Genomic DNA, 22,503 nt, shown 5'->3' on the forward strand with positions numbered 1-22,503 from the left:
GGATAATGGCAGACACTTTTTTAATTATACTTTTTTACATCTCACAGCAATGTTTACCACCCCAGAGTAATGGAATTGTAGAACACCTTAACGGCTTGATGAAAAAGATCAGTAAAATTATTTGCCATGTTGTACAAAAAGTGGTTGTATTGTTTACCACTAGCACTATTTTCTCTTAGGAACATACCTAGTTCTGACCAACACCTAACTCCCTATCAGATAGGGACAGGAAGACTCATGAATACGCAAATACATGACACTAGATGTAAGGTGCAAGCAGAAAGTACAACTGAAATTCTGAATGATGAAACGCATGTTTATCTTTCTGAATAAATGAAGGCTGCAAAGGTCATTTCCAAACATGCAACCAGAGGAAAGGAAAAATGCGACCTCCTAGCTGTACAAACAGGAGATCAAGTCTACATAAAAAACGTTGTCCGGAAATGCAAGGATCCCAGGTTTGACCGACATTTCTTTCACTTCATGCCAACCACTGCCAGCGACGTAAAAGGGAAAAGAGGTAGGAAGATGATTGCACCACCACCTCTGCTTTGGCATAATTTGTTTGATTCTACAAGTAGAAAGTTACGTATTTTTGTTTTATTTTTCCTTCTATGTCTTTTCATGCTGCTGTTGTATTTCTATAGTGATGCATGCTTAAGATCTAATCACTATGTCACACACCTGCGAAGAGAAATGTCCACACATACCAATGTGTCTTATAATAGTCAAGCTAGATAACATGTGGTGTCAACACATGTCAGAAATAGGATTAGGAAGCACCAATGTAACATGCTTTGTTTGCTTATTGATACCCTACACCACTGGATCAGATAGATTACACTCAACTAAAGAATTACCGCCAGGAACAGCTTTATGTGTCTTACACTTTTACCTCTGTAGGATTAAAATGCAGCCAACACATGTTAGGGTAGCACATTTTAGAGTTATTGCCACGAAGCACGACTACCTAGTAGACATATTACATATCCTTACAAATAGGCAGTATATTAAGGACAAAATAGCATGAATGCGGAAAATAGGTTATCACAAGTCTATGGAATGGATAGAAATGGTTCTAGACTTAGGCTTTTTAGGAGTAGCACATCTGCCCAACGGGGCAATAATTATTAGGAAACCCTTTGGCCCCAGATTGTGTCCGTAGGCCTGGACTCAAAGTTACTGGATCAGTTTATGCCCATGACCAATGGCATTTCGATATTGAGGTTTACTGTAGGGCCATGTCCCTATGGAATGGCACTGACATTGGTCAGTATTCAATCGGAAAGTGTGTGCAGATATATGACAATAATATTGCATGATACACTTGGGTGGAAATATGTCAATTGCAATACCACAATAGATAACGCCGACATGCAGGGGGGCACCGCCAGCCTCATGGACTATTATTGGCAGTGCGGAGATCTGCTAAAAACCCAGTTGCTAGCTAACTGGAATGGCCTCTGTTCTTTGGTTACTTTGCACACACCAGTCTTGGTCATTCTGGACTGTAACTTGGAAATAAATATTTCCAAGTTACATGACCACACCATGAGCTATCCAACGACCTTGTTGCACTATCACTGATGGAGAAGAGCTGTATAATATTATGGCACTGCTACCTGGAAAGATGGTCCCCAAGAGCACAGGTTGTTCAATGATGCCCAGCTGTTTTTTGGAAGTGTCCTACCATTTATTCAGGCAAAAGCAGCTGCTTGATGGTTATAAATAAATAGATGAGATCTAATGAAGGCGATCAATGCCACAAAAGATGGATCTAATGCCATAAAAGTAGAGCTGCATGCCAAGAGAATGATGATCATGCAGCACAGTTATGTACTTAATCTTATTAAGTGCATGGGCCATGGAAGGAGCATTATGTACCAAGATAGGGACTGCTTGTTGTACTTATGTCCCTGCAAATGATGCGGACAATGGAACATTATTGGAGGTCATACAAATGTTGCACAATTTATAAAAGAAAATGTTGGTTAAAGGAGGTGTCCCAGATGAATAGCTTGAGAGTTAGTTTGATTGGTTACCATCCTGTATGTCGGGAATGTTTAAAGCTAATTGTGTTATTACTTTTGATATGTTGTGTTTTCCACTTAGTTATAGCTTGCTGTACAATCATGAGTACAAAGGTGGGAAGGATATTTATGGTCTGACCGCTTACACAAGTTGTAGATGCTTAGGGAAATACATAACATTTGATACCAAGTGCAGGTCCAGGATTAGAGGAAGTAGTTGAAATATCAACTAGAAGGGGGAATGTAAAGGAGAAAATGAAATATGAGGAAATCGCCCTATCGCAGGCATTAGTAGAGATCAATGCAGGGTGATACATGGTTAAAGAGCAATATATGCCTTGGTTTTATAAAGATGCAATGTAGGTTAAAGTTCACCAGAAAGCAGAAACATGAGTTCGGCATGTTTTCAGTTAAATAGAAAAACATGTTTACAAGCCTTTACAAGAGATTATAATCACAGCACACAAGCAGAGTCCATTCTCGTTGTTAATTGAGATGTAGTTCAGAAAATATTGATCAAAGGTGACTTTAGTCTAAAGCATACAGAGTCAGATAAGGAGTCTTGGGAACAGAGTAATAAAAATGAAAACACTCTGGGATAGAAGGTTAATGTTTCATTAAAGCTGAGTTAGAACTATGATAAAGAGAATGTAGAGAAAAGGTTACAAGGTTAAAGGAAACAGGTGATGGGAGGTTGATGTAAAGTATATTTTTAACTCATGTATTCTTTGACCTTTTATTGACCTTTTTAGACAATTATGTTTAGTCCATCACTTCTTTAACTATATAAGCAACAGACAGCAAGCAGAAAATTAAAATCAGCTTTTCAGTTCTATTGAGGTGACTGGTCTTCTGGCTGTTGTATTTAAACCTACTTTTGCCTTGCCAGAGAAGTCTTGTCTCTCTTTATTCCAGCTTTCCTCCACCAATGAGGACCCTGAAATGATTGAGTGCTGAAGTGAACAGTGCAGAACAGCATTCATTCCAGAGATGATGTGAATTCTGGGAGCCTTTCTCTCCCAGGCTACTACAGAGGATACCGAAAATAGGTAATGGGCACTAAACCAGGCCTGGGCGAAGTTCGCAGAGTTTTGCTTTGCAGAGCTCCACGAAGTGGCGAAAAAACTCTGCCGTGCTACACTGGTTCCGCGAGCGAAAGAATCAGGTATGTCATGCTGTTTGCGCTGATTTTTAGCACCAGGAGTTTCTCCCGTACTGTAAAACCAGCACAAATGGCATTACACAGAGTGCCAGAGGCCGCTGCTTCTTTCTGCCTCTCGGATAGATTATCTACTTGAGTGGCAGCTTCCTCAATGCGACTGGTAGCGAACTGCCGCGACCACCGTTCAGAAATCTCGCCGGCAGGTGGTCTAGCGTGCGATTTCTCCCACTCGCGTTTGCCAACGGAACGCTGGTGAGCCGCACCAGAGAAAAAATCTCTGCTCCGCGTCGAGAATTTTTCAGAACTGGCAAAACTCTGCAAACTCCGCCGGCGGAGTGGAATACTTTGCCGAACCCTACACTAAACTAAACCATCTGACATGAGCAACAGTATTACTGTAAGCATATAAGGGAGCTTTCAATTAAAAATTATTTTTCCCTGGGCAGAATTCCATTAAACCAAAGATCTCTTTTTCAGAAACCAGAGAAGAGCTACTTACATCTTAAAATACAAATCACATGCTACTGCTGCAAGGATTATGCAGATGGGATCTCTTGAAGTTGGCTTCTTTGCCATGAGGCTGCATTAAACCCACCCCTTTTCTAGATTATGTCTAATGACAGGGGGCTCACTCTATTCAAATTCACATTGCTATATCATATCCAGATGTCTGGCCTTGTTCCTGAAGTACCTCATCAAGATGGCAACATCAAGCTTTGTGAACAAGTACTGGATCTAGGTATCTCATTCCAGAGAATGATAAATCTCAGCCTTGGGAGGAAAGTAATGCAGCCATATGGCCTTCCTACCTGTTCCCTTTTACTCTACACTGGACTCAAACTTGATTTCAATCTCAAAATGTACACTGAGATCTTCTTTCTGAAAATAGTAGGAAAACTGTAGTTGCTCCAAGCTTGGTTAGTACAATTAGCTATATTTAGGCCTCTCTAAACAACAAATCAATAGACTTCATACCAGTCAAATCAACCCGCAGAGTCTATAACTTTACCCCCTCTATCTGCCTCACCTAAGAATATTTTGCTTAAGCTTTGTTGGCTTCCAGTTACTAACAAAATAATATTTAAGGTCATTTGTTTGTTTCACAAATCACCTTTCTAAAAGTCGAATTATTTTCAGCTTTTATGTTCTTCATCTTCCACACTCCTTCTAATTCCTCAATTCAATACATCCTCATTTGGTGGTCAATCCTTTTCAGTTTTTGCTACTAGGCTGTGAAACGCTCTTCCATCTGACCTAAAGTCAATTCCATCCTATTTTCTCTTCAGGAAGAAACTCTAGGCCTATCTTTTCTTACTTTAATTTTACCTTGGTGTAGTATATCACCTTACAAATTCAGTGTGTTGAGACCACAGGGTATGAGTGTGCTTTTCGTACACAACACATAACATAACAACAAACAAATACCTAACTAAAGTGCTCATTTAAGGCCGACTTAACGTGCTCTGTCTGGTCACCATAATATGGATTAATGCATGTGATTCCTCCACTTGGATCAATCATTGCAGATCCCAGAGAGCTGAAAAGAGCAGCAGTAAAGACATAAGGAAGCTCATTGTGTTAATGCAAGTGTTTTAGAGATCTGTGGATATGCAGTGTATTACTGGATCCCTTAACACACGTTGCTGTGTAGATACATAGAAACATTCACATAGTATTGTTGTTTATATTGCTAATGTACTGTTATGGCAGGAGAGCTGGTACAGTTTCTGATTGGCCGGTGCTGTCACTCAGAAGACAGATGAGACAGCCTAATGTTCTGTAGAACAACCCACATCTGCAAAAGCAGAAATGGATATCACTCTAGCAAAGGCCACTCTTTGAACCATGCACACTGAATAGTGAAAATGTGGGATCACCAGGAATACTGTCTTGTCTTAGTTCCAAATTAGATGTTGTGCACTCATAAAGGAGGACTTGGCTAGGAAGTGTTTATTCCTAATTGTTCAGAATCTTTCTTAAAGATAAAATCCATTGGTCCCTATCCCTCTTAGGCAAATTAAAGTATCTCCCTAGGTAGAAGTTAGCTGAAGTGTGCATTGAGAATCAAAAGTAAAGAGCCTTAGACTTTTTACACATAAAGCAGACAAACGTTTCAGCTAACAATAGGGGAAAATCACATTTTCTAAATCTGCCCAAAGTATAAATGGCCCAGTTATAAGATGAACTTAACATGTCCAGGTCCAGCCCTTCTCCTTTTTCTCAGAAATCTTTCTACAATAGTATATGGAGCAATAAAACATGTTCCTCATGCCCTCTTTGGAATCACAGAGTGGGCCATAGTCAACTGTCCAATGCCCACTACCCTCACTGAGCCTCCCTCTCTCACCTCTCTGTCCAGTGGCTTCCCTGTTGACGTGTTGAGCCGCACAGTCTTGCCTTCTAGGTAGAACCAGTCAGCCTGGGTGCCGGTCAAACATAGACGGACACTGGTGGTCACTGGGTCTCCAAAGGCTGTCAGGTTGGCAATGAAACTCCCATTCGGGCTGTTCTCCTGGATCTCAGTGAAGATGTTGCTACCCCCAGAGCACTGGTCCGCTGAAAATAAAGCAGTGTGGTTAAAAGAGATGGCTGCAGACCCAGAAGAGTGTGTGCAAATGTTGCTTCAACCCTGCCCTTGGCGGAGAACACACCGGCCCAGACAAACTGTTCATACGTGGATCATCTTTGGTGTCCCCCACCTCCGGCATAGAACATTAGGTTTATTTGATTCCTGTGGTCCTGCATTTAGCCACTTTCGTATCAAGTTTATGAAGGTCGTTGACCTGACAAATTAATTGCAATTCTTTCAAACAGGAAGAAACGTGACTTATCATGTATTAAAGCGATAGTTAATAGAGCTAAATCCCATGCTAGGATATACCTTTGTTAGGGTCTGTCTACCATTAAACCCAACAGGACGGAGGCCCCTTTCATTTAACACTTTCCAACCCACACCTCTGTTTCTCAGCACAAATCTACATGTGTGGTTAGAATATTGCATTTTCTGTTGGATCAGGTGAGCACCCTCACAAGCACTATGTGCCATATCTAAATTGGGTTGGCGCACAAAGTAAGTAAGCCTATAATATAGAGGGCTTCCCCACTCCCCCCCCCCCGCCCCCACAGCATATGCAACTTCAGAGAACCATTGTCTTCAAAATTAGACAGGATTTGGCTAAATCCTATCCATAGAATTTAAATCAGAATGCATCTGTCCAAGTGCTACATCACTTTGACTCAATATAAGCACGGTTAATGGGATTAGGAGCCAATCAGGGAGTTTCTGATCATCTGGGGAAAAGTTTGGGATACCTATCATAGAAAGGCTCTATTCTGATAACCTATCCTGCACATTAATTCCACAGTGCATGCATGGACTTAGTATTTTCATATAGAGTTACCTAGCCCAAGTACACCTTACAATGAACTGTGAAAAGAGAGCAAAAAGAGGAAGAGCTCTATTTGCAGACAGGTTGCTAGCGGTCTGCCAGCTCTGGATTTGTCTGCTATCGCCTCCAAATTACAGCTGAAAGACGAGGGGCATTGTAATGTTGCAATGCAGCTAATTAGAGAGGATTGTGCTGTGATTACAAAGGACATTAACTGGACCAGCCACCCAATAATTAATTTCCCGCATCCTCTGTCAGAGCTTGCGCCGTTACCTGCAGTGAGCTGAAAGGACAAGCTGAGCGCCAGCAGGAACACCACTGATGGTCGAATCATCTCTTGAGACCCTGTGAGGGGTTCTTCTATGCAGACCGGGTCGGGGTGGTCTGCAGGGGTTTAGCACAGGAAGAAGAACCTGGAGAAGGAAACGGAAGACCAGAGATGTGAAGGAAATGTTGGTGGAGGCAGATAACAGAGAAACCACACATTACATACAGACAGCTGACCTATTACGTTGGTCAGCTGTCTGTAATGACACACCTGTCTGGAAGGTCATTCGCTAGCACCCTGCCGCCTACTGCATTATTCACCTGTGTGTACTGATACACCTGCACCACAGGTCACATCTCTCTATCCAGCCATCTACTTCATGGTAAGGTACATTCTGTTTCTTGTACTATTTCCTGCCATCTTCTCACCTCTATGAAGCCACTTCATGCTATAATCACAGATAACAGCATCAGATTCACCAATATGCTGACGACATTCAACTCTGCTTGAAAGTTTAAACTGCTTCAATCACTTTCTACACATCATGCAGACCTAGATGTCCAATGCCTACATGAAGCTCAACCCAACTAGACAGAATTTCTGTTATTTGCCAAGAACAGACAAAACACAATGCAAATCTGTCTTAAATACATGAATCTTGACAGCTGTGAATCAACTTTCATTGAATGCCAAAGGACTGATTTGCCCTGGACATCAACCTCACCCTTAAGGAAGACATTGCTATAAAATCAAATACTAGCTCTCACTTTTAAAGAATGTTAAACAGTTTCTTGTAGAAAGTGACTTCCTAGCTGCTGTTCAAGCCCTTGTACTCTGACATCTGGACAGTGGTAATGCCCTGATCCACGGCCTCCCAGACTCCGCACTAGCACCTACTAAATGCAACAGCATGTCTCACCCGTAGCCTGAAGAAATACAAGTACATCACTGCCATCCTGATGGAGCTCCATTGCACCCCCTTGCTGGCCAGTACCATCTTCCAATCCAGCTGCTTCATTTACAAAGACACCACAACCAGAACCCCTACTTATCTTTAAGACAAGTGCACCATCTTTGGTGGTTCTCTGCATACCCACAGTCAGGACTCCATCAGACTGGAGAGTAGGAAGTGAGAAAAACAGGCAGCAGGCCTTTTCCATCTATGCAGAAAAGATCTGGAACATCATCAGGACTGCAGCAACACTGCTCAAATTTAGGAAAGAATTGAAGAGGTGCTACTTTACAGAACACAACATCTCAATGCCTTAATTGTCCACAACTCTACTACTTCTCCTACCACTCATTGACCTTATGCTTCTCTTTGACCCTGTACAGTGTAACCCTGCCTTTGGCTAAGTTTGTCCTATAGAAATATTATGTACATATATACATACATATACACATCTATACTCACAGACCTACACCACAGGTCACTAGCCTGTAACTAGTGACCTATTATAGAGGCCACCTATCTGTATTGAGACCTATATTTCAAAGATCATCTGGCTCTTTCAATACACATATTCCATAGGTAAATAGTCTGAAATTGTACAGTTTCCACGTCTCTACTGAGATACCTGTTCCACAATGTTGAATGTATGTTTTGACCCAACCATTCAACAGATTACTTCCCTCTGTTGTGTTGTTACACAGCTTGCATTCCACATCTATTTGAAAATGTTGAATATCTTCGGTGGCTCACTTGTTTACAACTTACTTGCCTACGCTGACACACCTATAGCGAATGCCACCAATTTGATACTAACACGCATGTTAAACAGGTAACCTGCTTGAACTGACAAATAATAGGTCATCTGCTGTACTGACACACCACAGTTGCCATTCTGTATTGACACACCTACCTCATTGGCGACCCTCATATTCAATCGTTCTCTACAATGACACACCTGCCCTCATATGTTCTTTCTTAATGGGGATTTAGCAGGTTGCCTGCTCTTTCTAAAACAAATCCACTGGCCATCTATCTGCGATGATACCATATTTTGGAGTCCTAGTGCCTGCACCACCACACCTATTCCACAAGCCACTTATTTATACTGACATGCTAAATGCAAAGGGCACGTGTGTGCTAATTCGTACCTTGAAGACGTGTTGCCAAAGTACATATACGTTGAATTAAGTATAGTAAACGTATAATTACCTATATATATTTATAATGTTGATAACTTGGTGCTTGATATTTAGGCTACAATATATTGGCAGGTTGATTGTTCCCACAAAATATTTAGACAGTATGTGGTCAGGGGGGGCACCTATTCCAGAGTCTAAACACTTAATGACTGATCTACAGCACAAGTACCGCCTGAACCAACAACAATGTTATTCCCATTGTAGGCCACATACGTTTTCCACTGGACATCCATTTATGCTCACACACAACTTCCAATGCGGTTTCAAAAAGTAGTTCCAAAATGTAGTTACTTTTGGGCATTGGCAAATAATATGATAAAAGATAACTAGTTGAACACAGGTTCTCTAACATTTTTTCATCACTAGCCCAAACAAATATCTTCATTTGTGTTCTCATATTGTTTACTCTATGTAGTATCTTCAGTAGTACCGATCATAATCCTGGTCTTTTTGCCACCATTCTAGGGTGTCCGCATATCTCATCCCAGTCTGTGTTGTCTATATCCCCTCAGACTTTCTTCCCCTGTTCTTGTAATTTTCCCACTGTTGTAGTATTTTTGTTAATAAGTGTTCTATTTATCTAGGATATTGCCTTTTTCATCTTATAAATTAATACGGTATATTCTGTAGGGGAATTGGCTTCTATATTTTCCATTCCTTTTCGATAAAGGACTAGTGCTTGCTTAAGTTGTATATGTTTATACTTTTGTGTATTTGATAGCTCATATTCAGTCTAGAGCTCTTCAAAAGTTTTTATTATGCCCTGTTTCCACGTCTCCTAGCTTTATGATACCTATAGTGTTACATTTTTAATTCACCCTCAGGTCTCTTAATTCCTTAAGTATATCCCTTTCCCATAGTGGCGTCTCCAAGGTTATGCTTCCCATGCACTCTATCTTTGCCCCTAGACGAGAACCATTATTTGAGAACTGCGTGCGTGGGTTCTGGTGGTTGCTGAGGTTTTTTTTTATATCGTATAGAAGAGCCAAGTGTCCTTGTGAATTAAATGCCCCAAATACATTAATTGATTATCATTAACTGGGAGGCAAAATAATGTTTTTCTCAAATCAAGGGGAGCTATTCTACCTTTATATATCCCTCTCTTTAATGTCCCCTGGTGGATTTTGGCAGCCCCACTATCCCACTGTAGGGTACCCGCTATGGCCTCTATTTGCTGAAATGGATTCTCAGGGACCCAAAAAGGCATAGGTAGCCTGACAGTGCCAGAGGTAGTTTTCTCCAGTGTTCTATTTGCTGAGGACACACTTTAGGTTTAAGTCTATGAATATATCTCTATCTTTAGTGGCATGAAGTCATAAAGATGTAAACATTGTACTTGCAATCTGTCGTGGGCACTATGATACCCTTATAGTGGATCCCTCTGTCAACTGGTACATGATAGATTTTCTCCAGTTCATTTTAAACCCTGAATAGTGACCACATACTTTGGACCTTGAGCTGGTCAAAAATTATAGGCCTATCTCCCTCCTCCCGGGAGACGGTAACATTCTGTCAAAGGTTATAAATAGCCATCTCTCAGTATTTATGGAGTCTAAAAATATACTCCACCCTACTCAAACTGAGTTTCAGAGACCCGAATACTAGTGGGCATCCCCAAATTTCAGTCGTACTCCCTAGCTCTTGCTATGTGTTACTGGCTGCAGATAAGCAAGAGGATTCATTTTAAAGCTCTCTGCATAGCACACTGTGCGAGGCACAGAGTAGGTCCATGTATCCTTCATCCCCTGATTAGCCCATATCGTGCCAATGGAGAGCTAACAGAGAGCTAAGATCATGCAATCTCCTTTATATTCACAGAGTAAAAAGAGCCAGATGGCAGGGCTGCTTTCTTGCCTATCCTGCCCTCAAACTCTGGAATACTTTACGGCTAACCCTTAGACAGCACAACAATCTACTCAGCTTAGCTTTTTTAAGCTCTGTGTATCCGAGTCAACTGGCCCTCAGCGCTGGGAATCCCGTCCGGGTAGCTATGAGCTTAAGAAATCCTCTGAATTGAATTGAATTGAATGAATGTGCAAATGTCTGTGTATTAACATTTATGGATCTGCCAAATATAGGAGCAGGTCATCTGCATATGTGGTCCTCTCAATCTCCTGTCCATCTAAGTCCACTTATTAGGGTTCTCCCCTTTTCCGTCAAGTCAGGGGTCCCATCAGCAGCACAAACAGAGTTGGGGATAGAGGGCATACCTGTCTTCTGCCCCTCTCCAGCGGGAATGCCCTTGACATTGTCCTATTTTATAAAGCAGTTTCACCCACGCTAAAAAAAAAAATCCCCGATCCCCGTTCTCTAGACCATTTTAACTAAGAACATTATATGAGTCAAAAGTGCATTCTGCCTCTTGAGACAGTACTACCACCACTTCTCTATTATACAGCGCAATCCTCTGAGTTTGTGTCTTGTTGTTTTTATCGGCATAAAACCTGACTGATCAGAATTACTATCAGCCAGTTTCTGAGTACCTTTACCAGTACTTTATTTTCCTTAGGTAGCAGGGAATTATTTTAATAAAGGGTAAATATTTCAGGGAATGTTATGCTATCCGTCCCCTTTTCACCCTCCGTATCCTTCATGCTCAGATCCATCTATGGCCCTCTTCACATGCAATCAACCATACTAATAATTTCCCAGTTTTGTTCTCTGCATCATAAAGTCTTTTTCTGTGGCTTTAGTTTCCAATCATGTGCACTTACCTCTTGGGCAACATAGGGATTCTTAAAGGTGAATGATCTGACACCCCCCCTTGCGAGGAATGTTGTATTAGCATATCGGATTGCGGAGTTGGTGCAAACATGTCTAGTCTTGAATGCGTTTTATGGGCCCCGAGTAGAATGATAACTTCCTAACTTTGCTATTCAGTGCTCTCCACAGGTCTATGAATCCCATTGCTGACACCAATCTTCCCATCCTGGTAATTCCCTCGTCCGGACTTGTGTTCTCTTTGGTTGTATGCCACCCCTAATTCATGACTAAATTAATATCTTCTCTGACAGCGAGTACATCGGATGGGCTCCCTATCAAGGATCTGACAAGCTTCTCAGGAGCGCTCGTCTGTAGGGGCGGTGGTATTTGTACCTAAAGGCTATCCAGTTTCGTCCCCAAATCACAGAGCATTGCTTCCTACGGGGTCTATCCAGGTTTGAATCTTTATCAGAATTTCCATCCCCCTCAAATCCGGGGTGAGTCATACATGTGCCATCACTGTATATTTTTTTCTGCCTATAATTTGCACCTGTTCCAACAAGGTATGTCTCTCGTAGCATCACCACGTACAGTTGTGTCTCCACAAGACTTGAAATATGACCCTTTGTTTAATTTTACTTCCCAATCCATTCACTTTCCACAGTAGTATATCTAGATTCTGCCACAGAAGTATATCTAGATCATATTTAGATGCTACTTTCCACAGTAGTATATCTAGATCCTGCTGCTTAGCTAATTTGTTATCCATCATCTTGATTAGGTATTAGTACTCTGTTTGTAAAGGCCCATAGGTGCAAATGGTTTGCGTTAGCTAACTTCCAATTACCAAATTGGTAATTGCAAATTAGTAAAGCAAATCCAAGCGTGCCCCGGGGCCTAAGACCTTCTTGAAGTACCCCCCAAAAAATGTGCACATGCAAAGAGCACACACGCCCTAGGGACTTTTGTGCATTTTTCAAAATTTGCGCATGGTTACTATTGACTTGAAGTCAATGGTAATAGCGCTTTCCTAAACGCACAGTTTGCATTTAGAAAATGCTTGGTACGTGTGCTAAAGAAATCGCAAATTGCAATTCCCTATTTGTAGTCACAATTTTAGGTAATCGCTACTCTTGCGGTTACCTAAAATAGCGACTACAAAGCCTTTTATACATCTTGAAAGGCTATTTTGCATTCACAAATGTCAGAACTTACCGATTTGCACCGTTTGCGAATGCAAAATTGTTTGATACATGTGGCACAATATTTGGTATCTTTCTTGACAGCTCCAATGTGTACCTTAGTGTAAACTAGTGTTTGCCTCCTACCTTTAAAAACATTCTTTAGACCCTCTCCCACTTTTCCACTCTCCACCCCCACATCCTCATATGTTGGGCCTTACATCACATCCCCCATAATGCTTGTGGTGTCTGACTCCCAACTGGGAGACCATATCTAATACTCAGATGTGTCCTACATCAACCTGTCAAACCTGAAAGAGGGTGCATGATTGTAAAGTAAACCTCCCTGGCCTTTTCCTTCATCTCATCTGCTCTCTCCACAGCAGCCTCTTCTTTATCATTTTTATTGCCCCAGTGGCTTTCCTTCTGAGTGATTTCTTATACATTGTGAACGATAAAGATAGTCGCCACCCCCTTTCTTCCTTTCAATCATATGCTGCTTTCGATGGCAGCTGGTGACAGCGATACTAAAGCTCCTTCGTTAGATTCCACAGCACGCCATGTTCGGGGTTCCTCCTCACCTTGTATACCCTTGTAGTTACATCTGTAGTCCCTTCCCCCCATATTCAACGCCCCTCTACCTCCCTCAACTCCAAACCTCTGCCTTGTGTCTTGTTTATTGTCTGACCCTGTTGCTTTGCTGTGCCATTCTCCATTTCATGTTGGCGTCTCTCCTTCGCAGGGTTTGGCAGTTCTCCGGATTCTTACTCCTTCTTTCTACTTTGTGCCAACCCTCTAACCAACCTGGGGCTTCCTCTAGAGTTGCAGACAATCAAGTACTTGAGCCTGTTATCGCTTTTAGCTTTGTCAAGTACAGTATCCTATATTAAAGGTCTCTCTCTCTCTCGCAGTTTTCTCTTTATAGCTCTACACGTTTTGTTGCTGCTGCACTAGCTGTGTGAAGTCCAGGAAGAACAGGATTCTCACCCCTCAACTTGTAGCAGGCCTTTTGTTCAGAAGAATTGCATGCCTGTGTCTCACTAACGTCTTGTGCGATTATTGTACGCAGGGGAGCTCCCGGTTTAGGGTACTGACACAACCGTTCAAAAGGTAATTTGTCTGTACTGGCATACATGCATCTCATTTCATTTATCAGTACTGGTACATCAGTCCCTCCTGATGCATGTGTTCCATGTTCTGATACCTCTAGAGTTACTCTGTTCCACGCGTTACCTGCCTTATCTGTCATACATTTTGCAAGGTGATAGAGGCTCTTGTATTGAAGCAAAGGTGCCACAAATCACACGTCTGCACCGACGCGCCTATTCCACATGAAATCTGTCTGGACTTAAACATTCATTGCACAGTGCCCTGTATGTTTAGTGCCACCTATTCTGAAGTGTTAAGTACACACATTTTAGTTCTTTGTTTCACACCCGAAAGTTCATTTCATGGAAACATTTCCGTACTGAATTTTGATCCAGAACCAGACATGCTGTATGTCAGTGCCCGGATTTGTCTGCCTTCCATCTGAATGGATGCAGCTCTTGTGGGGACATCTTAGGTCAAGCCTGCCAGACAACATAAGATGTCTGGCTGCAAAAGGCTTATTGTGGGCTTACTGGGAAATTTACATGGCCTGACCATTGACCACACAGCAACACTGAGTGGAGGGGGGAGGGCATTTGACAAGATGGAGAAGCTCACAAGGGAGAGAGTTGGAAAACACATGCATTCTCATGAAGTGCTTATGCAGAGACAAATTAGTAGTTCCCTAAAAGTGAACAATGGAAGTACAGAGGCCAGCCAATCAGAGATATGGTAAAGAGGATACGCACCAGAGAAGGGACACACATAAGCTGGGACAGGAAAATACACTGAATAAGTAAAAAGCAAATGAGAGCAACAATAATGCCAAACAATGGTGGTCAATGGTCAGGCAGTTGACCACCATTGTTTGGCTTTATTGTTGCTCTCATTTGCTTTTTACTTATTCAGTGTCTTTTCCTGTCCCAGCTTATGTTTGTCCCTCCTCTGGTGCGGTGTATCCTCTTTGCCATATCTCTGATTGGCTGACCTCTGTACTTCCACTGTGCACTTTTAGGGAACTGCTATTTTCTTTCTGCATAAGCACTTCATGAGAATGCATGTGTTTTCCAACTATCTCCCTTGTGAGCTTCTCCATCTTGTCAAATGCCCCCCACCCCTCCACTCAGGGTTGCTGTGTCCCTCTTGGAACAAGCTTTCTCTTGTGTGCTTCTCCCCCTGCCAAGCCTACTGCCACTCCCATGCTCCTTATTGTTTCCTCACTCATGTGTTTCTTCCCTGTCCCTTCTGTCGATCTCTCTCATGTGCTGCTTCCTCTCCCACCTGCTCCTCTGTTTCCACCCATGTACGCAACAATAACACTAAATAAATTATTGTCCAGTCAGTGCTCTTTCTTGTAAAATGGATAAGTACATTTATCACGCACGCACGCACGCACGCGCGCGCACACACACACACACACACACACATGCACACACACACTCTCTCTCTCTCTCTCTCTCTCTCGCTCCTGTTACTAAATACTATGTAATAAATTAGAAATATGTACATGTGGTAAATGGTATCCCTTTATTTTTACCCTCCAATCACATTTGTCTCCTAGTGGGTCATACCCCATAATAACAACCCCCTTCATACGAGAGGCAACATCACAATATAAAAAAGAGTTATTTTAAATTTTGGCTGGGTCCAAACTGAGGTGGTGTGATAGGCAAAAGAACAATGGGATGAAACGCTACTCAAGCAATTGCCAGTGGTAAGACTTATTGGAACCATTCCTCCCATCACCTCTTGCGTGTTTGTCATTTGAAATAAGAAACACCTATTGACTTTGTCAGTGGGTCACCACATCAATATAAAACAAGCATTTGCAATGCAATCGGCCTCACATTGGTGAAAGAGAGAGCAATTGGTGTTCTAAATGTGATTTTTTTTAAATTTAAGTGTTTTCATTTTGAGTTGGCAGAGCCTTTTTGGATTGATCTGACCCCAATTTGTCAAGGGGCTGCAGGCTGAGTTTGGAGGGCAGGTAATCAGCGCGGGCATACCAAAAAAGTTCCGGAACTAGAACTCCTGCTTCATTTGACTTTAAACCCCGATAAATAATGGAAAGGGCTGCAACTGAGACCGTGTGAATGGATAAATGCCGCGCATGAATTGGAGTTTGGAATGCTGCTGCATAAAAGAAAATTAATGTGTTGATTAAATAAAAGCTGTGCGAGGTGATTTACGAAATGCTGTGTGTTTGCTATTGTGTGCGCTAATTACCTAAAATGTTTAGAAGGAGGAGAAATGCTCCCACCTCTTTCTGCTTTAATGCCAATTAGATTAAGAAGCTGGTGGGAGAGGAAATGGGGGATGGGAGGAGGATGGGTAGGGAGTGTGTAAGAGGCTGTCTGTCTGCAGAGTGTCGGGAGGGGCTCCTGGAAGTGTGTTGGTGCTGATAACCATTTGAGCACGCATATGTGAACAGATTTTTTACTTTATTAAGAAAATTTGTAGAAACCACTTTAAGTGCATGCTTTTTGAGCACTGTTCTTTTGTATTATGCAGCGTGTGCAGCCTCCCTGGGATGCTGGTTTTGGTTTACTGTGGTGAAGGATGCAGCAGTTTTGAATCATTTGGTGCTCTGACTTAATACAGAGCTCATACTAGATGCCGTACAGCCACAAACGTTGCCTGTGCACCGCCAATTACAATGAGCGTTGTTGACCTGTACTCCCTTTACTGCGCTGCCTCTGCTATTGGCTACCTCTTACTTGTTTCTTTCCAGGTCAGACTTTTATTTTGGCAATGAAGCAGCAACTGGCAACAATGTGCCTGTGCTAGGTGAGTAATGCACAAGCGTAATTATGTGTTGGGGGCTGGTTTGCCAGGAGTTGGGCAGTTGTGTTATACTTTGCTGGTGCCTTAGCTATCTCCTGGGCACAACAGGCTGGCAAGGAAGAGCGTTTTGAAAGTTTTACCATCAGCAACAGTGGATGATACAGAGGGCTATAGTGTTTAGCAATACTATGCAGTGTGTGCACCCTGCCCGGGAGGCTGGTGTCATCTTGCTGTGGTGAAGGACGCAGCAGTTTTCAATTATTTGTCGCTGTGCCTAAATATAGAGCTCATGCTACATGCCGTAGAGCCGCAAGTGTTGAGTTGGACAAGCCGCGTGCAAAAAAAGAATAGACAAGTGGCTGCCATTGTTAAAGAGGTATCGCGGTGTGCCTCGCCCAGGAAAAAAACCCGTGAGTTGGGTGAGCCGCACACAACAAAAAGACGTGCGGCTGTCATTGTTAGAGATCAAACGCGGTGGGCCGGGCAGCAAAAAAAATAATATAAATAATGTTGCATTGCCTGTGCTTTTACGGAGCAGCGCATGCTAATACAACCGAAACCATAACAGAACACACCCGAGATTACAAGAACAATTAGAAGAACAACATATCGGGGAAGTGGGGTTGGGGAAGTACGTAGCTGTTGTGCCTGCAATGACAACTACGACAAAGAATCGATTAACAAAAGAGTGCTCTGAAACTGTAAATAAAACGTCCTGAGTAAGGTCACATGTAAAAGGGGTAGTCCTTATAGGATGGTACAGCAGTAGAAAAGGAGGGACAAAAGAAATTAACCAATGAAAAAGAAGCATTTACAAAAGACAGTCAAAGGAGCCAATGGAAAACATGGGTGGGAAATAGGCGGAGCTTAAAGCCAATATTCTGATCAAAACATGTCTCGAAGAGACCGCGCAAGCGCTGCCTAGGTGAGACCTAAAAAGTAGGCCTAGTCTGTCAAAGGGTCACCATATTAGCAAATCGACCCCATGTGATAATAATTTGACATTAAAACCAAAGGATTCATTAACAATCTATGCATTACGGTGTTCATTAATATTAATTATCACTGACATATTTTAAATAAAGCACACCTAATAAAAACAACAATAAACGCTATCGTGATGGAATCAAACTACAAAACTGAAAGCATTTCTTACAAAGAATACTGCTGTAAATCAACAAAAATGAGTATTTCATTTGTCAAATAAGTTATGTTTAGTGCTCCAGAAATCTAAAATCAAGACACTTTTTTATGAGTTCTCAAGTATCTTCCTCATCCATGTCAGTAAAAGCATTCTGGCATGCAGAGTAAAACATGTAATTCCAACACCAGCTGCAGTCTGTCGGTTAACTCCCTAGTGATCAACTGAAGAGTTCTAATGAGCAACTAGAGAGCTAAAATGTTGTATTCAAGACAAAAGTGAGACACTCCTGAACGCCATTTTGTTAGAATAAGAGCTGTTGAGTTAAAGCTTTTTCCTGAGGAGCAGGCTGAAGGAAGTGAGCATTAAGATGTTAATGCAGGCAAGACAGCAGATTCGAAATGTGAGAGGAGGTATGGTTTTTTTGTAATTTAGGGCATAATGAATTTTAAAAGGGGCTAAAAACAGTTAAAGAGATGTCTGTCAAAGGACTGCATCCCCTTTCCACATGCGTTTACTCACCCTACCCATCTTCTCAGTCACTTAACAGCTCCCTAATTTTAACATATTTAATTGTTGGTACACAATATTTGTGTGCAAGGGGGATTGCCCGCCTGCGAAGGTTTGGGAGCTGGGCTAATTTAGAATATGATCAAAATACCAAAACAATTCACTACAATACAAAGTTTAAAGTGCCTTTATAGTCAGGTTGAGTGCTAAAATCTTTACTTATGTTACAAAAAGCCATAGAAATTCATTGAAAGACAACAAAGGTTACCTTGACACTATAGTTAGGTTTTGAATAGAGGCAAGAACCAATGTTACAAAACCCAGAAAACACTGTAATATGGCAGTTATAGTTTAGTCAACTAACTATAACGTGTGCACTCGTCTTACGCTGCTTATGCCCTTGCATATTACATCACAGCATTGTTAGGTATGGTAATAAGATCTTAGCTTATGGTAAAAAACAAAACAAAACTTCAATAAAAGAAAATACAGGTTAAAGTGACGTTATAGTAAAGTATTGAAATGAGATTAGAATTAATGTTTAAAAACTGAATAAACAACAGAAATGTGCCAGTTATAATTTAGTGAACTAACCATAACTTCCTCTGCTGTCTTGCACTGCTTAGGACCCCACATATTACATCACTCATGACATGTTAAATGACTTCATTGATAACATCATTAAGTTGTTTAGAGAATAACATTGTTCATATTACTAATGAGTAACGTGGTCCCCCAAAACTTTTTTTTAAAAAGATGATGGAGGGTGAAGTATGAGCGCACTTGTAGGGTTGGGTACATAAGTCATGAGTCCATAGGAAAGGATTTTTTTGTTTTCCTAATAACTTTGTCACCTGTGGGTAAATCTACACAGAAATGTAAAAAAAAATGTCATCCACTTTGGCTTCTTCATGGAAAGTTTAGCGCTGATTCATCAAGTGAGGGGCCAAGAAAAAGACGGGGTCCGTAAAGTATGATCTGCCATGTCACTTCCCATAAGAAATTTGCTCTACAATACAGAAAAAATGGTTGAGTGGAATCACACCAAATTTGGCCACAAATTAGAACTTTACTCATAAACCGTGCGTTTTGTGATTTATTGTATATCCATTCAGCTGCTTTGAGAAATTAGGGGCCTGGGTTTGGCATGAAGGAGTAAACCCTTCGAAAAAGTTATAGATAGCTAAACGTTAGACCGTGCGGTACATACTGTGGAACTCTCATGGTACAAAATGATTGGTCAAGGGAGCTTTTTCTATTGTTGGTCATGTTGGTACCATTGTACCGCTCCGCCTTACCAAAACAACCTGAGTGGCTGGCCACAAGATCTGAGAACATGCAGTGACTGCCATTACAGGACTTGGTGAATACTAGTAAACAAAAGGTAACATCCACCAAATGTGAGTGAGTTGGCAGATATGGTATGCATCCCTTATGTGGGAAACGATTAGCTCATCATTTGTTTGGTGATACAAAAGGACAAAGAAGGGAAATCAATGACAGGGTTACCCACGATAGTTTCCTCCCAGTAACATGCACACAAAAAAAACCTAGGCTATCTGGGCCAGCGGAACAAACAAAGGAGAGCTTCCTAATTTGGGAGCACCAATAGTTCTGAGTTTAGGTGTGTCTGGATTCCTATAAAAGGTTTTGGCAAACCCTCACCCACCAACTTAGGTGGCATGCTTACTCATCAGGTTGTCATGTCTGCCTAATAGTATGTTAGGGGGACAGGCGAGCGAGCTTCCTGTGATTACAGGAAGCACTTAAGTGATGGCAAAATATCACTTTATTGAGGTTAGGCATCTTGGAATGCTAGAAATCCCTTTCAATGGACCCAGTGCCCATATCCATTGTGGACCCAGTTTCCTTCAGGATCATGATACCTATCAAGTTGGATAACTGTCATTCATTCGTGTATACAAACACACATTAGTGCCAGGTGCACATAATATTCATTGTGGATGTATTGTCCAGTTTCTGACATAGAGTTCTTGTAAAATAAAAACAGGACAAGACACACTAACATGAACAATATTTAAATATAAAGGAGTAGCATCACTACTTGGTATCTTCACTTTCTCTGTGTGAGATAGTAATCTAGCAATTAGAAGTATGCAAAATAATTGGTTAACAGTATTTTTACATCGCATCTCATGCAGGATAGTGATGGTGCCCGAAATGGTAAAACACACAAAGTAATAAATAAATTACACAGCACTCTGTGGTCTGGGAGAATTGTGAACAACTCGCAATCTCCCATCCTTAACCTAATTGAGTCTACATTTCTGCCACCCTTTCCTGTGGCTCTCGTTGGGACCCGAAATCTCACACCCCTAGTCCACTCCTTACACACTTATCGACAATTAAAATGCAGGCACAGTGGCTACTAGTCAGGTATTATTAACAGAATCCCCTAAACTTCTACCTTCTTCCATATAGTCTGATATTATTCAGTGCTCCCGTGTAGCTTCATTGATCACAGCACACCCCGTTCCACAGTGGAATGGGAAGGAACCCATTGATGAAGTGGGCCATACAAAGGAGTACCTTGGTGAGTGAGTGTAAGATTGGACCTAGACAGTCAATATGATAGAGTAGGGCTCTTTAATTTGTGCATAGTGTGGAGTGCTAAAAAAGGATAAAGGACCATGCGTTGTGTGAGGTCATGATCATGACATTAGGACAAGGAATATGTAAGTGGATGGTGGGCTGATGTCAATGTGTGATAATAATTCATGAAAACGGGTTTCCGTAAAAAATCATCGATACCTCAAATCAAGTATTTATGCAGGTTATTCCTGTAACCTGGGAATGTCCTCATTGAGACCATTTATGTGAGTCTTAAGGTGGTATGGACATTGTTGTTCCTTCTTTAGTAACACTTTTTGCATTCTCACATTACCTCTGTAATTCTATATTTTGTTCTAAAACAACCTACTGATTAGCATTCTCCGAGTGTTTAAACTCCACGTAGTGGGCTGCCATCTGGTTTGTGTTCCGTTGACATCTGATGTTACTCTGATGCTCACTTATTCTTACCCTGACCTTTTTGGATGTCTTATCAATTTACCAAAGGTTGCACGGGAATGCAGTCATTTAGATAACATTTATAATATTGCAATTGATCTCCAAGGTCAATCCAAGGTCTATGGTTTTGGTTGCTTTAGCATAAGGACAGATGCTGCAATCACCACATGGGTAGTGTGGCACAGGGGGGAGCCCAATAGTGTGTTGTCAATAGAAGAAGTCTGTTTTCTCGATGGAAGGCATGTGTGTATTAATATGTATCTAATCTGTTGGGTTATAAAATAAAAAGGAGGAAGTTCCCAATGGTGATATGTGGTCTTTAGAATATTGCAATGTGTTGAAATAATTATTTTCGTTTTGTTTGATACGGGGAAGAGGTGGTCAGCAAACTATTCTATAATTAGTTGGTTTTGAGAATGTCTTGCACAATGATTCAATGCAATTGCTAGGTGCCTTTTTGATAATCTTGTCTGAGTAAGTCCTGGGGTTGTAACTACACATAGTAATAAAACTAGAGAGGTGGCCCCACTGTCCAAGGGAACAGGGCACTGGTAACCAGCGGTAAATAAATCTTCCCCTGGAAGATTGTTCTCACACTCACACCACACTTATTACTACCGTGCCACACTTGCTAAACATGCATGGTGTAGACATCCACACTTCTCAATAGATATCAAATATATATGCCCCACGAAAATCAAGGTGTAGTGCTTATACAGTTTTATTCTTCAGATCATAGAAAGCACGCTATCAATCTCTTAAAAGTTCAATATGAAAAAAACATGTACAATACACAAAATATACAATTCATGAGTTGCTGATACTCTCAATCCTAATACAAGTCACGCTAATATTAAAAACAGATTAAAAACATCGGCAAAGAATTACGATAAAACAATACCATTTTATCAAGCATCAAAATAAAACAAAGGAAGCCCTATAAACACAGCTTTACTTAAGCTGTTGCAAATATTGATCCACCATCTAATGGACAACAGAACAGCTTGTGGGATTGTTACTCCTATCACAGCACTTCATATGGTTAGATTCGATTGAGTAGGCATC

The 22,503-nt window shown here is 41.4% G+C and overlaps 1 protein-coding gene across 2 annotated transcripts in view; it reads right to left on the reverse strand.

The window, feature by feature from the left end:
• LOC146855791 (protocadherin-15-like) overlaps nt 1–22,503 on the reverse strand; it is a 261,208-nt gene that overhangs the window by 130,381 nt on the left and 108,324 nt on the right. For both annotated transcript variants that reach the window (XM_085653702.1, XM_085653701.1), the window contains exons 2-3: nt 6,855–6,994; nt 5,540–5,748 (exon numbers count right to left, since the gene is read on the reverse strand). In XM_085653702.1, coding sequence (XP_085509828.1) covers nt 5,540–5,748; nt 6,855–6,915 — 270 coding nt within the window. In that variant the 5' untranslated portion in view covers nt 6,916–6,994. The remainder of the gene's footprint in view (nt 1–5,539; nt 5,749–6,854; nt 6,995–22,503) is intronic.

The sequence above is a fragment of the Triturus cristatus genome, chromosome 4_1, assembly GCF_964204655.1.
Source record: "Triturus cristatus chromosome 4_1, aTriCri1.1, whole genome shotgun sequence".
Taxonomy (NCBI): domain Eukaryota; kingdom Metazoa; phylum Chordata; class Amphibia; order Caudata; family Salamandridae; genus Triturus; species Triturus cristatus.